Here is a 16,018-nt window from a genome sequence, read left to right as displayed (position 1 = left end):
ATATATATATATATATATATATATATATATATATATATATATATATATATATATATATATATATATATATATATATATATATATATATATATCACACACACACACACACACACACACATGGTAAGAGTAGATTCTTCAATCAGACTGACCAGTTCATTGCAAGTATAAAAGAATAGTAAAGTTGGACTGAGCGCAAGAACACTGGTGGTAATTCTTGTTCTCTTCCTCAGTCCTTACTGACTGGGAGGTAAATGGGGAGAGCTTCACAGTCATGGCTGCAGAGCCATGCTCTGCTTTATTTTCTACACAAACTATATTCACCCATACACCCAACAAGAGCATCACTGAAATACTAATGTTGAAATGAGGTTAACATGCCAACCTGAGGAAACATATACCACAGGTGTATCCAGACCAATATTTCAAAGACAACTTATATTTCAGCTACTGTAGCTAACCCTTTCCATACACTGGGGAACCACCAATCACCAATTTCCTCCATGTGCACTGTTTAAGGGGAAATGGTTCCCTGCCTTCAAATGTATCACTGGTGTTTACATTTTAACTTGATTTTTTATATAAAAAATGGGCTTCATCAAATTCAATTAACATGTTAACCTTGTAATATTTATAAACTTTTTTTATGTTGTTAAATTTCCTCTCTGTGATATCTACCTTTAGGGCTTACCCATGCCAATAATGGGCAAGGTTCCCCACCAGGGTTCATCTATCTCTCTCAAGCTCCATCCTTCATTTTGGTCTGCACCTTTTGCTTGTCAGTCCAACTGAAGAAGTGGATTGGTTTGGAATTATTCAGTGGTTCCACACCTGGCAACAAAATGTCAATAAACTGATAGATCTGATGAGTAACTCTTGCCATGACAGTACACCTCCTTGGTGTGCGACCAACAATGCACTCCTATAAAACAGTTTCCTTAAGTTTCATTTTCAGTCTCCTTCAATGGTAAGTGAAAATGAAAAAAAATCATGAACTATAAATATCTGAATGATTAAATTTTGATGTAAAGAACATAACAGTTAAACACACACTTCACAAATGACAAAAGAGATTGGGGCGGACTGAATGCACATGACTCTAAAGAGCATATTCTCCAACATACTAAAGATGAAACTAAACTTTGCAGTATCAATCACACAATGTAGGAGACAATCATGGCTATGAATATACATTTGGATCTTTTAAAATAGAAATATAAAATGTGTAGGAATTATATATAAAATAATGTAACATCTGAGTTTTTATACCCATAATGTGCAGTATAAAAATTGGCCATGATTATCTCCAATACTTGTGAGGCTACTATGATGGATGGCATTCTCTGCTGGGTTTCAATTGTTGCACACACAGCAATATCAAAACATTTTGCCTTCACTGTGCACAAAATAAAATATAGGTGAGGGTTTTATACATATATCTTTTCACCTCAGTGTGATGAAATAATGACAAGATACTGTGTAACTTATAACAAGCTTAGTGATTGTTTTACCTCGGGAGATTCTATTGTACTCAATATGTTACAAAAATAAGATTAAACTGTAAAAAGAATTAGTAAACCTGTGCAAAACTGGGACAGTGCAGGACACCATGGGATGACTGGACAGACACAGACAATGTAATTAGTCACAGGAAATGTTGCTGTGTTAGTGAATGGTAGAGTGTATAATATGTTAAATTTGAACCAAGCAGAGGGTTTTAAAATGGTGGTGAAAAATAGGTGATTCTTCACCTTTTCCTTCTGAAGTATTATGTTTCTTAACAAGTCACACGTAATAGCATTTCAGCTTCTAATTGATTCCATAGTTACACCCACCCATTGACCAGCACTGCAATATCTGACTTGGGTAACAACAAGGCAGTGTAACTACAGCAGTTGGGCCCTGCAGGAGGGAGGGAGGAAAGGGAGTGGGGAATGGCCGGATGTTCACATGATGGGATAAGAGATTGATATGTGCGTCAGGAGGGAGTTTCTCTCGTCTCTTGGCATTTTTTATCATCTCCAAAGTCATTGCAGGTTCCCAAGGATTGAAAGAATCCCCCTAATAAGCTGCTTTTTGAAGCTTAGTTTCCTGGCACAGGTTTTCTTTCTTTTACTACTCTGTGCTCACTGAAACAGTCTTTCACTTATTAGTGTGTATTACCACACCACATAGTTCACCACAAACAGGCAACTTATAATCCCTCAGAAGAAAGTGAGATGCTGGCAGAAGCTTAAATGGGAAACAGTCTCTGAGAGTTCATCAAAGGGTAGAAAGGACAACACCAATACTAGACTTTGGCTGAATAAGGTCTGGCAGCAAATGGAATATCAACAATTACACTAAGGTCATACCTTAGGAGCAGTGTACAATGCACGGAAGTGACAGGCAAGCTTATGAACCCTCAATGACATGAACTTGCAAGCTGATCACAGCTGTTTGTTCTGTCCCTAGAACACACACACATGCACACCACAGTTTTGTGTTCAACACATCAATGGCCATGGCATTATCACATGAATGAGAGCATGGGGGCACTTACAACATATTAAACAGTCATTTTCTGCTCACGAAACAGTTCCCCTTCAGTGGATATAGCACAGGGTATTCTTGAGCTTCATGTGATGAACACGAAAGCATCTATCTCTTGATGGACACTTTCGATAAGCAATTGAATGTTTTGTATTCTACCCTGCTTAATGTGTCTTTCTTTGTCTTTCTCTCAATCACTATCACATTTTCATATAATGGTAAAGGCCCTCAGGTCCAATTTTTCTCACCACTGGATATCACATTCACTCTGGACCGATTTATTTGCCCACCTGACTACCAAGTGACGGAATGATTAGAGCAGCGGCACTATACAAGGAAGCCCTCAGACATGTTGACGGCCAGTTGTGTGCGCAAGGTGTGTATGCTTTGCAAGAGTTTCTTCTGATGACCAACTAAAGTGATCCCCAGCTGAGTCAGATCATGCTGGGTGAGTCGGGCTACAGCCTCCAAGTCAGTAAGGCCTGTTCGCTGGAAGTTGTCTACGTAGCGACTCATTTTGAGGGAAGCAAGCCAGTCCTCCACCGAGGTAAGCTGAGTCATGTCCACTGAGTCCAGACCCAGAGCTGTTGTACACCTGGCAATGATATAAAGTTAGTATATGCCTAGTCAAAGAAAAAACATTAAAACAAATTATAAAAATTGTTTATGGATAACTTTTACCAAGAAACAGAAATATTTTAGAACAAATGACCTGGGGAAATTATTAGATTAGAAATCATTCTGCCTTAGGCAATCCCATGTTTCAGTGTAGACAAGAGTAGTTGGCCAGACTACCCTGCTGCTCCACTGCCAACACAAGGAAGCACAGGCACAAGATGATACACTAAAGGCTGATCATGCTTGAGAAAGGCAAACTGTACAGAAGCAAAGGATGGTATGCCATGCAGGGGAAGAAAAGGAAGATTTTGAGCTACCAGGTATACCTAGTCAACTGCAATCATAAAAGTGTAGGTCATACAATTTCCTCAAAGTGAATGACACATTACAAACGCAAAGGTCAATACTCTGGTGCCACAGGTTAGAGGAATTATATTTTAAGCAGTGATGTCTGCCTCGACACCTCAAATTATTACCTTAAACCTCCACCAGGTGACAGGTAAGTCAGCCATGACGGCGTTATTTAGGCTGCCTGGTTAAAGTTGACCCACTGGGGTCGGATGAGGACGGGTGCATAGTAGGGGTTTTGGGGGGCCGGTCGCCTGGGGAGAGACCATAGGAGACACCACTGTCAGCCACACTAGCACACCAGGCCAGAAGGAGTAAGGATGAAAGTCAAAAAGAACCGGGAGATCAACTGCCAGAGTGGAGGTGAAGTAAGGGTGGAACATTGAGGAACTTATCAGGGAAGAGAGAACTTAAAAATACTCATACAGAGAAGAAAATGAGGAATGAACAGAAAGGTCAAGCTACATATTTAGAGGGGAGATGATTAAGAGTGTAGGAAATGGAGTTGTTAACCATGTCAAATTAATCTCTTAAGAGAGAGAATAAAGCATACTGATCGAGAATTAGAGTGATAGTGTTTGTACTTAAGTGTAGTAAATGAACTTCATTATAAGCCACAAAAAACAGTCTTAGTTTCTGATAATGAAAACAGACAATACCAGAAGCAACAGAGAAGTTGAAAAATAATTTTGATATCATCTTAAAGTCTTAAAGAGTACAAACTCTTCAATTTCAGACTGATTTTGTACATAAAATGAATATTAAGGATGATGAATAAATATGATGAGAAAAAAGAGAAGTAGAGATAAATGCAGAAAAAGGAAGGTATCCTTCCAACTGGCTCTGGGGATAGTGAGGGTGCGAGAGGCTATGAGTGATGGCCCATTATTTCACCAGAAGTCTTCCATGGTCATGGGCTAAAGCTGCTGCATCACTTACACTTTTCCTGTTGCAAACTTTCAGTTTATACCATGATGATACAGTAACTTTAAGTCATGAAAATGTGAAAATTCCATTTTGTTCATAATGTCAACCAAAGAGAATGTATTTTAATATAAAAATAAAACTGGACATGACATCTTTTAAATATCTTTTACAAAAATATGCAAGCAACAGCTAAAGTTCTTTCTGTATATCTTATTTACAAACCAACAGTGTTAAAGTCCATTTGGAGCTACTTAAGAAATGTGAGTAAAAATCTGGAACCATGATAAGCAATGAATTCAAGAAGACAGTCTGAGATATCATTGTATGAGAAAAGTAAGACATGATGAACTGGTAGTTCATCATAAGCAGGAGTTCTGTTCAAACTCAATATGTGTGTAAAAGGAAAGCAGGAAACCATAGAAAAGCATAACACACCCTATGTATGCAATCCATTTTGCCAATAACTGAAACATGTTTGCTGGCAACCTAAAGAAGTCTCAATTATATGTATATAACTTTAATAAAGTTTTTTCCCTTTCTTCTATTCTTCCAGAGTCATAAGAAAGTCTCAAAATAGTACAAGGCTGTGAAACACATTGAAAACAGGCATTCTGTGTAAGACTTCCGTTTCTTCTAAGCAAGACATGCAGTCAAACAAAGCCTGAAGCCAGCACTAAAAGCAACTGACCAAAGATTTAGAACAGTTTGTTGGGACTCTTCCTCCACTTTTTTCAAGGTCATTCATGCACACTGCATAGTTTATCAGAGTAAGATCATTGATGGAGAGAAACTGATTCATGATATTTTAATCCCTAAATGCACATATATGTACTGTACCCTTCTCTAATCCTACCCCCCCTCCTGACACACACACACACACACACACACACACATTCCTATGCTTCTTTGAAATACTGAATCAATCCCAAGTCTATGAATACATCAATTCCGTGTCTAAATTTAATTCCTTTGCCTGGATTTTATGAGGAACGTTCACTTGAAAATAACATTGATGGCAGTTACCTTAAAACCGAGTTGCAGTGTAAACTATGCAAAAGTACTGAGATGATGTGATTAAATGATATAGGCACAAGAAAATATATTACTAAGAAGAATTTACTATTTCGGAGAAAGTTGAGAATAACATTATGGAAAGGCATTGATAAGAGTGAAAACAAGTTGTTTTAAACCATAGGTCTGCTATGATGGCAAGGTAATTAATGACTGCTTGTCATACTAAGGACAAGTTAAAGAAGCTTACAAGAAGTTCTACAATATGCCATATATAAAGTGACGCATGACTTGTGGTTTTTGTCACCTGGTACCTTTCCACTTTAACTATTGCTAACATGTATGCCATTCAATAAAAATTATATTTGATCCTTGAAAACATATGCTTATGAATCAAGAAAATTAGTCTACAGATTATCCCTCTAATCCAACAAAAATGCTGGAGAGCAATCAAATACACTAAGAGAGTTGTACTGTATAGTGAATATCAGAATGAGTACTACTGTTCTTCATCAGCCAGTCAGTCTTGCAACATGTACAGCCATGCCAGCACCACCAGCTCACAGGTACACACCTCGCACACAAAAGGAGGGAAGTTATATGTGGAATAGGGACTGATTCAATAGTTTGAATAATATTATGAGCATTATTTTTGTATCAAGGCTTGTATGTGTTACTATGTTACTTCATCGCTAAATGCTACACAATATTCTTTACATTCTTCCATACTAATTTGAATACAAAAGAAAACTCAATAAGGATTTCATTGGAGCTCATTAATTATTGAAATGTGCATCCATTTAGTGTTTATGAGACAACTGTACATATGTGCATATATGATGTCTTTATTTACTTATATATCATTTAAGTGGCTAGAGGCAATGTAATATTACTGTCTAATTAGTCACATTGTTTCCTGTTTTACAAGGTAGCATGACTGGTCATATCTTATCAACCTGAAGCACAAAACCAAATGTGAAAAACTACTGAATCAACAAAGTCCACACACTCCTCTTTCAGAGAGTTGAGATCATACAAATAGTTTAATCAGGGATCTACTTATTAACAAGGAACACTGATGAAAGATATTTATACTATGGCTGGGATTACTAAGTAAAAAATTTACATATTTCTTTCTAGTAGAACCCTGATTACATTTTAATCCAGCAGTCATGGCTGGGTGCCTTAGATATCAATGGAAATTACCTGTTTTGGGCCACTTTGTTAAGTGCCTCTGGGGTTCGGATCAGTCTGTCAAGGGTTCGTACAATGGAGGCAAAGTTTGGACGATGGTTGCGCTCCTTCTGCCAGCAGTCTAACATCAGTTGGTAAATTGCTTCAGGGCACTCCATTGGGGCTGGCAAGCGATAACCCTGCAAGGAATTCACTTGTTACTATTGGCTAAATTTTAAAATTGTAAAACAGTGTATCTAAAACTAACAATAGTTAATATGTAAACAATTATTCCGTTGCTAATGTTCTCCTTAAAATCAATGTACATTATCACCATGAAAGTAGAAAATAATGGTTTGTAAAAAAGTTAAAAAAATTCTGAGCATGATGCACAGAACACCTTCAATGGTGACAAGATTACTAATGATGAAGCTACAGAAGTATGCTGAAAAAATTATCATTATTCCTTGCAGATGATGAGTTACCTCCATACTTATGAAGAAAATCTACACAGTTTTTCCAGGTGGGATTGGCTATTTTGTTAATTCAATTTATGTAAATGGTGCTGAAGATGGGACTTTGCAGTATGTCTTCCTGAAGAGGGAAGGTGTTGGTAAGAGAAGAAAGTCTGACTCACTACTGTTTACATTTTTCTTTATGATCTGCCAGTTTGTCAAGATAGTCAATCTCATTTCCACATCCAGTTTTGTCATGCATCCTTTTTTGTCAAAGAATGTATTCATAATCTTCAAGGAATAATTTTCTGCAAAGTCCTTTTCCGTTTGGACAGTCTACACCATGATTTTCCACAGTATTTTTTTCAGCAACTTTTTTTCTACTCAAGCATGAATATTGTCCATAATCACAGAATGAGCAGGCCCTCTGTTCATAACTGATTATAAATATTCATAAAACTTGCCAACGCCCTCATTGTTATGTCAATGCTGGGGCAGCCACTTGAATTATCTCTAGTTTGAATCTTTCATTTAATTTGAACGTAGCCAATGGCGGTGGCTGAGTGGTTAGTGTGCCGGTCCCACGTTCGCTGAGTCATGGATGATGCGGGTTCAAATCCGCTGCTACCACCTGGGATTTTTCAGTCACCACTGAGCGGCCTAAGACTACCCACATGGTGTCCTGAACCCCACCCATCAACCTGGACTCTAGAGCAGCATTTTCCAACCTGGGGGAAATTTCCCCCTGGGGGTAAATTTCAGGATTCCCTACACTGCTGGCTTAGCTAGTAACCCCCACTGCTGGCTTATGGCATAGTGGCTGAAGGAGTGCTCTTTGTGAGGCTACTACCAATAGACTATAATAGTATTGTTGCACATGTCTACTATGGCCCTACTAGATCACTGCAGCACACCAACTTGTTCACCCTGACAAGGTGTTACTCCATGAACCTTACACCCCAAAAAATTGACACTGATGGCAAATATGATTATGAATTGATAAAGATTTCAATAAGTTCACAATTACAAAATTACTAATGATGAATACTGCTTCAATAAAGACAGTAATATAACAGAATATTTTTTCTGGTCACCAAGCAATATGTACCTTCTCAATACTCTTGATGACGTCTTGATTGCTCCAGTTCCAGTAAGGTCTTTCTCCATAACTCATGACTTCCCACATTACTATGCCAAGACTCCACACATCAGAAGCACTTGTAAACTTGCGGAAAGCAATAGCTTCAGGTGCAGTCCATCGAACTGGTATTTTACCCCCCTGGAAAAGAAATTTTGATATATGAAAATGCACAGAAATATAATCATAACTAAAGTTAATGCAAGTTCTTGTCAACATTATCCACTATGCCAGGCAAAATGTTTTACAATGGAAAAGAGCCATAAACTCATTTACACCTCTTGTCAGCAAAAACTATGAAGTTTTAAGAAACTCAATACCGATATCCTATATAAATGTTGTGTAATTATAATCTGAATAATTGTATATTTCATTTCCATCTCCCACCTCCCAGTGCAGCAACTACTATGCACTGTTAGGCAAGATCCTCTAATGCCTGATACAAAATAGTACAACAGAGCACACATAGAATTTCATCACAAAATGACAATTCTATTGTAGTCAATTAACATATAGCCTACTGTACACAATTCTACCACTGGGGAACTTATGAAACTCAACATGACTTTAAACGATCAAGAAATACCTACTGTTAAAAATACTTTACTGAGACAAGATGACAGACTCACCCTTGTGGTGTATGCCCCTTCTGTGTGACTTTCTATTTCTCTTGACAAACCAAAATCAGCAATCTTGCATATAAGTTGGGCATTTACGAGTACATTACGTGCTGCCAGGTCCCTGTGAACATAATTCATCTCACTAAGGTACTGCATCCCTGAGGCAATACAACGCAGCATACCCACCAGCTGGAGAACCTGGAACTTGCCATCATTCACCTGAAACAAAGAACATTGTCAAAACATGCAAAGTAGTTGTAAATCTAAGAAAACAATTCAGCGACAATGTTTTGCTTGATGTCAATACACTCAACTAAGAAAACTGAGCAGTACAGCAAAACTCACCCTGAGGAAGTGATCAAGGGAGCCATTCTCCATGTACTCAGTAATGATCATGACTGGGTTGCTTTTGGTAACCACTCCTTGCAGGAAGATCACATTTGGATGTTCAAACTGGCCCATGATTGATGCCTCAGTTAGAAAATCCACACGAGCCTTCTCAGATGATCCAGGCTACAATGAAAAGGTTTTGTCATTTAAGTATACTTATTAAAATACAAGTGTATGTAATAGTCACAATGGAGCAATTCTTTAGTGTCTTGGGTATTTGGTAATATAGTAGGACTTTCAGTTGATTAAAAGTAAATACGGAGACAAGATAACACAAGGGTGACTCATCTTAGATATTATAACTAGGTAAATGCACACACAATTTGTTTTGTACTAATACACAAGTACTATAAGAGTGCATACTTGAGGTAGGCTGCACCAGATTTCTTCGAAAAAAAATCAGTTTTATTTTTTCAAACTCAAAGGAGAGGATGAATAGCTATATAAAACACAACCCTCTCTGTATGAACATAAATTTATTATTTTTTTTATACTAACCTTTAAGGTTTTTATGGCCACTGTCATTTCTGGTCGACTGGGAAGCTGAAGTTTACCCTTGCAGACATCTCCAAACTCACCGCCCCCAATAATGGCTTCAATGGTTATGTAAGAAGCATCAATTTCTCTGGCAAACTCTCTGATGGCTTGGTTTGGGTCTTCATACGTGTGAGGATCAATGTAGGTTCTGTGGTGACCCACTTGAGTAAAGAGAGGAGTTGTCACTGCAAATGAGAGGTGGTGGATGTGGATACCTGAACTTTTCCCTAATCATTGAACTATTTAGTACAAATATATAACAGCAAGATTATCTATAGGAATATTTGGAAATGACTTCTCAAGCTGTAGCCTATAATGAAAATTATAAAGAAAAGCTACAAAACAAAGTGAAATGATAAATAATAAGCTAAAAATACAAAGGATGAAAAATCCCAGCAAACAAAACAAACTTTTCTGAAATGTAAAGGAGATAGAAGTGTAGACATGTGATGGGAATGTCCATTAATTCCACTTATTACTAAAAATGTGAATGATATGTAGTGTTGCTCAGCAGCAGACCTTGTTTTATATGTTTGACCTTTTGTGTCAACACAATAAAGCTGGAAGAAATCAAATATTAAAAGCTTTGAAGCTGCATATTAAAAGTAATGTATAAATGAAACAGAAAGCTAAGCACATTAAGGGCATAAATAGACCAAAGCAAAAAATAAATACTGGATTGTTGGTATCTACTTGTACAAGGTGAAGAATAAGGACATCTCTGTAGGTGTGGGACAAGGAACAAGGACAGGGTGAGGTTCACAACACAAGGCATACTCATTGTTAAGGTCAGGCTTTAGGGAGAGAAACAAAAACTTACAATGCAGCAAAGAAAAATTTAAAATAAATATATTAATAAAAGTGCTGTTAGAATTGGGGAGCAGTGAAACTAATCCCGCAACTCTAGAAATTGATGAAATTTTGTTCCTTTTCTTTCTTTTCTTTACTTAGTCTCTCCTTTTGGCCAGAGGTTAGTAGGACATTAGGGAACTAATACTTACTACTTCCGGTGGTGTGGGTTTGGACTATAGGTGGATTTTCCAAAACACCGTGCACTGTAATAGATGGGTAAAAATACGGGAGTTAAAACACAAATTACGTACTAGGGAGCTCACTTCCGCAGCAGAGAAAATAAACAGGTGGACTTACACTAATCAGGTTTCTGAGTGATCTATACACACATGCCTCAGAGGGTCAGGGGTCTGGCTCTTGTTGTCAGTACTTTTAAGAAACTGCATTCTAGTACTGCAGTTGGGTGGACTAGAGGAAGTTATGAGGAAAAGTGAGATAATTGTTTGATGAAGCATCTAAGGTTTTCTAAGATCATAGAATTATCTGCTTTTTATAGCAATGTGATAGTGGATGCTTGGTCATGTTAAATAATATATTAGCGGCTTCAAATAGAAGGTTATCAATTTATTTGTGTCTTTTCGATACACCTTGATATCCAATTATTAAATACTACTTGTACCACCTATCAAATACAAGTAAGATGCTAATACACTAAGCACATACTGCTGTGTAATGGCTTGGAGTAGTAGTAATTGCAGGAAAGTAATGCACACAATGTAACTGCAGTTGCTATTTTGGTATGCAGCAATGCAGGTGCAAAATAATATATATTTTTTTATAAAGCAATTACATATAAATCAATCAACGTATGAAGCCAAAGTATATAAGAAAGGGCTCAGCAAGAAAAAAAAGTAACTAAATACATAATATCACATTGCAATCAGAACAATCAGACAACAAAAGCAGGGCTCCCTACAGGAGGCTAGATGCAGGAGTCTACTGGTATGCACAGAAGGGCCAGGCATAAGACTTACACTTACTGAAGGTGACAATCAGTCCTGGGAGGGTGATTGCAGGAGGGAGGGAAAGTGAGGCAGTCAGAGTTTGATTCCTGACAGCCAAGGATATTTACAACAGGGTCTTTGCTTTTGAAACCTTGGATTATATACTTTTGAGCTTACGTCTCATAATAACTTTCTATTTGCTTTCACTTTTGCTTTTAGACAGAAGTGAGGTTTCAAATGCACTACAGCAAATTTATTTTCTTCTGTGATAAAGTCAGAAGGGTCATCAAAATCAAAGTCTTGGAGAAAGACTTTTTTGGAGAAATGCAAACTTTGTCTACAAAAAAGTGGGAAACAATAATGTGAAAAATAGTTTCCCTTTTCATCTATAAAGGAAATATGAATCCAGTTTTGACTGTTTATTATGACATTTTTTATGCAGGGACAGAGGGTGTAGTAGTATATGAGTGTGCAGGAGATGTAACTCAGGCTACCAAAGTGTCAGGCAATTGTTCCAGCATGAGAGTGATGCAGGGAAAGGTGTAGGCAATACGTATGTGGGGCTCCTGCAGTACATGAGGCAAGTCCTCTGGTCAATCAAACTGTACAATGAGAGTAACAGTAGGGTATAGCATCTGACATGCGAACAAGCGCATGGGTCTTATTGCTGAGCATGGGGGGTAGCAGGAGCCTGGTGGTGCTACACGTACTGTACACAGATGTGTTAAGGGTCCACGGGGTGAGATGCCCAGTTCTAAAGCAGGCAGGGTGTAACGCAGGATGTCACAAGTTGGTGGTATCTGTTAGGTAAGTTTACTTTTGATATCTAGAATAAATGAACCCAAAAACAAAATGGAAACTATTTAAGGCTGATATGAAAATGGTGAATAAAACCAAACCTGTAATCCTAGCTTTTGAAGTTTTAGGATGAAAGAAAAGGGGGTGTGCTACAAAGGAATATAAAGAAATCATAGTGTTATCTCTTGCAATACTCCTATCACAAATATCTGTGTCTTACCTTCGCCATTGCGGTATTCTAGTGTATCGCAGTCTGATGGCTGTTTTTTGTTGCATTCATCGGTGCCTCTGCTGAAACATTGAAACACATCAAGTTTAGTCTCACAGGTCACCCACCACCAGGAACATGCCAAGGAAGCCACAAGTGGAAACTACATGGCTACATGGTAGGAATACTGATAATAGGAATGAGGTAAAGAGGATAAACAAGACTTCATACCACTAATATTACTACTAGAAAAAGAAAAACTGAAAGTGTAAGGCCATGGATACTATAACTATTCACCCATGCAGAAAAAAAATACTAAAAAGTATGAGTTAACTGTTTCTTATATATATCTTCTTCCATCTACTTACTAAATTAAATACTTTGATTTTTTTGTCTCTTACAGACATGCAAGTTTCCATTGAAATTTTATTATTGGGGTATTGTTAAATCAACCTACATCATAACTTCTCAGTTAGGGCACAATTTAATCAAAGCGACTAGAGACTGTTAAGAGAAAGTATTGTGTAATTTGATTTGTAAAGAATGTGGGATTCTAGTGATTACACAGATCTACTGTAACCTCTAATGATTTGTTAATATCTGTTAAATTATAGTTAAATTTGAAAATGGATCATGCAGACTATGAAGTTTTATATCAATAACTCAATAACTTAATAAATGACCATAAATTACATATGTATGTTAAAGATTTGAAAAAAAAAGGATTATTATTCATGAGTTCGTTTTAAAGAGAATATGAAAAAACTAGGTCAGTAAATAATCTGTTTTAAGAATGTTCAAATTTTTTAGCAACATGATGAATCAAAACTACACTTGAAGCCCACCTGCGGAGGAAGAGGAGCGTCATGATGACAATGACGGCAATGACCACAAAGGCTCCCACTGTCGCTCCAACAATGATGCGCACCTGAGTGTTGTCTTCGTCTCCTACATAGGCTGCAAACATGGCAGCATATGAGACAACAGCAAAACATGATGCAGGAACCAATACCCTACATCATAGTTATGCTGGCAAATTTTCATAAAAATAGTATATTCCAGTTATTTAGTATGTATTTCCATGAATAAAAAGTTAACTTTATTAGTTACTGATACTGGTGACTCTCATTTTATATGGTGATGAAATCATCAGTAAAATTTTGTGATAGTAACAAAATGCGAAGGACATAACAGATTCCCGAGGGATGGGAAGTACTTGTTCACAGCCAGCATTAAGAATGACACTAAAGCCACATGATAGAATTGCCCACAAACTAAACATCCAAGCTGTGGCCTGATATTACAATGCTTGAAATATCTTATGAGGATTCTTGATTTTTAAAAAGAAAAATTTCATGTGTGTCTGTTGGAATAACTTCAGGATGAGGCACAAATAATCAGGCAATACAGAAAGATTCAATGTGGCATAAACAAATATTATTTTGGGTTGGCAACAATGTATGGATAAACATTGATAAACATGATTTGTGCAAGCTTTAGAAGTATGAACAAATAAAGAGAAAAAAGTCCCTTTAATTGTTTTGCCCATACCATGTTATTACACAAATTAGTTTTGGTCATTCACCTTCAACATTATAGTCTATCTTACCAGTTCCTAGGAGCTGCCCTGTCTTCTTATAAATTGGTTGGGAGTATTTTCCCCAGCCATGAGAGGTCTTGGCTCGGACTTGGAAGCCATAATCTGTGCTCTGTCGTAAGGAAACTAGTGATGATTCTTCCTTTTTAGTCAAAATACTTGAGGAGTTGTTGTGTTGGTCTCTCACATAATACCGGACCTGAAAATAAAGCATTTAGTGTTGTTGAAAACATTAATATAAAGAGCTCCCTAGAGTGACATGACAAAAATTTACCTACGGTACATTAAAAGCACAGGATATTAGAATAAAACTCTAATAAATATGCGTAACAGATGGTTATGAACTTCAATAAATGCAGCAGCATTTTTTGGGGGGCACAACGAGTTTCATAATACAATGAACTGACTCTCCATATGTCTCACCTCATACATCTCTATGTCTGAGTAAGGATCACTTGGGGCATCCCAGGCCAGGGAGATTTCGGTGCTCTTGACGCTTGTTACCCGCACATTGCTCACCATAGAGGGCACTGTGGAAGGAGGGCATGTTAGGTCAGTCCCCCCAGTTCCTGCAGCCACTCAGGAAAATTACAGTTCTCTTTATTGTACTGAATGAGTGGTTTTATTCTGAAGATGATATCACTACTGAAGTCCAAAATTATATTTTAAGGCATATATATAATATCAAATTTTTATTTTACAGTAAATTTAGTAAATAATTTAGGGTTAGTGCAAATATCCTACCAATGCAAAATGCTAAGACAAGAGGACAGGGCAAGGCAAGTGCCGTCGTGGCATGACATGACAAGAGAAACAGGTCAAACTGACCATGATCAGCCTGAAGAATACAATCCACTATAGCTCATGTTGATACTCTGATTTATACTAAATCATCCACATGTTATTTACTTATTTTCATTTATGTACATGTTTCTTCTTTTTTGTTTGTTTTAAGAAAAATGAATGTTGTATTCTAACATTGCACCTATACCTTAGAGAAAGAGAGAACAAATATGTAAATGTGCATGTTTGACAACTGGATCTTGAGGAGGCAAACATCTCTCACTGCCAACATGAAATACGTTAGTACAACAGTTGGAGAAATAATTATTTGAGTGAAGACTAAACAAACAACAGCCTAGTTTAATTCAATATTTTGTCAACATATTGTAATTCTGAAGTTTAGAATCATATCTTTAAAACTCAGGGTCTTCGAAAATGAAAAAGCAGTGAGCACTTCACACCCAAAGTCAGCCAGATGTGCTTTATCTTCACAATGCTGCCTATAAATCTTATGATATGAAAGACAACTGAATGAATAAAGATGTCATTGATATGAAACACACTGCATTTTTATAGAATATGATCATAAAACAGCTAAGCAGAGAAATCAGAAAAAATGAGGATATAGGTGGTTTAATAAGTACAATGAGACCTGTCAATGCTGTTTGCTTAATATTGCTAAAACAAATGTATGTATATTTAAAATTAAGCTATATTTAATCTAACATGCACATTCTGCTTTTATGATCTTTCATATAAAATAATTGATTACTCTACCATTTTAGGAGTGGTATGAACTGTGAAGTAGTAATTGATAAATAACATTTGATAAGTTAGTCTTGTGACAGTATTATGACAAGTTCTAGATAGAAAATTTCCTTTGTGCAAATATATATGAAAGATCATGTGGAGGTTATTTGAGCAGAGAGCTCTAGAAATTAAGTCAAAAGACAGCAACAACATTACAAAGCATCAGTTAAAGGGAAAAGAAGGATAAATTCAGAGCTCTCCCACAAAAAGAAGCATAAGAAGCATGAGTGGTGTGCCAAAGACTCTTCTGAAGATGTAATGTGATTGCCTTGTTAAGCTG

General features: G+C 36.9%; 1 protein-coding gene across 14 annotated transcripts in view; it reads right to left on the bottom strand.

The window, feature by feature from the left end:
• Positions 1-548: 548 nt before the first annotated feature.
• LOC127004359 (ephrin type-A receptor 4-A-like) overlaps positions 549-16,018 on the bottom strand; it is a 57,341-nt gene continuing 41,871 nt past the window's right edge. For 2 of the 14 annotated variants that reach the window (XM_050871962.1, XM_050871969.1), the window contains 12 exons: positions 14,569-14,675; positions 14,158-14,344; positions 13,394-13,505; positions 12,561-12,631; positions 11,573-11,596; positions 10,748-10,801; positions 9,708-9,931; positions 9,165-9,332; positions 8,829-9,038; positions 8,170-8,340; positions 6,640-6,806; positions 549-3,124 (listed from right to left, as the gene is read on the bottom strand). In XM_050871962.1, coding sequence (XP_050727919.1) covers positions 2,857-3,124; positions 6,640-6,806; positions 8,170-8,340; positions 8,829-9,038; positions 9,165-9,332; positions 9,708-9,931; positions 10,748-10,801; positions 11,573-11,596; positions 12,561-12,631; positions 13,394-13,505; positions 14,158-14,344; positions 14,569-14,675 — 1,763 coding nt within the window. In that variant the 3' untranslated portion in view covers positions 549-2,856. The remainder of the gene's footprint in view (positions 3,125-6,639; positions 6,807-8,169; positions 8,341-8,828; positions 9,039-9,164; positions 9,333-9,707; positions 9,932-10,747; positions 10,802-11,572; positions 11,597-12,560; positions 12,632-13,393; positions 13,506-14,157; positions 14,345-14,568; positions 14,676-16,018) is intronic. The other 12 variants (XM_050871963.1, XM_050871970.1, XM_050871974.1 and 9 more) reach the window with 10 other exon arrangements.

The sequence above is a fragment of the Eriocheir sinensis genome, chromosome 28 (genome assembly GCF_024679095.1).
Source record: "Eriocheir sinensis breed Jianghai 21 chromosome 28, ASM2467909v1, whole genome shotgun sequence".
NCBI lineage: Eukaryota > Metazoa > Arthropoda > Malacostraca > Decapoda > Varunidae > Eriocheir > Eriocheir sinensis.
The sequence above is the reverse complement of the archived record's forward strand: the minus strand, read 5'-3'. Positions and strand labels throughout refer to the sequence as shown.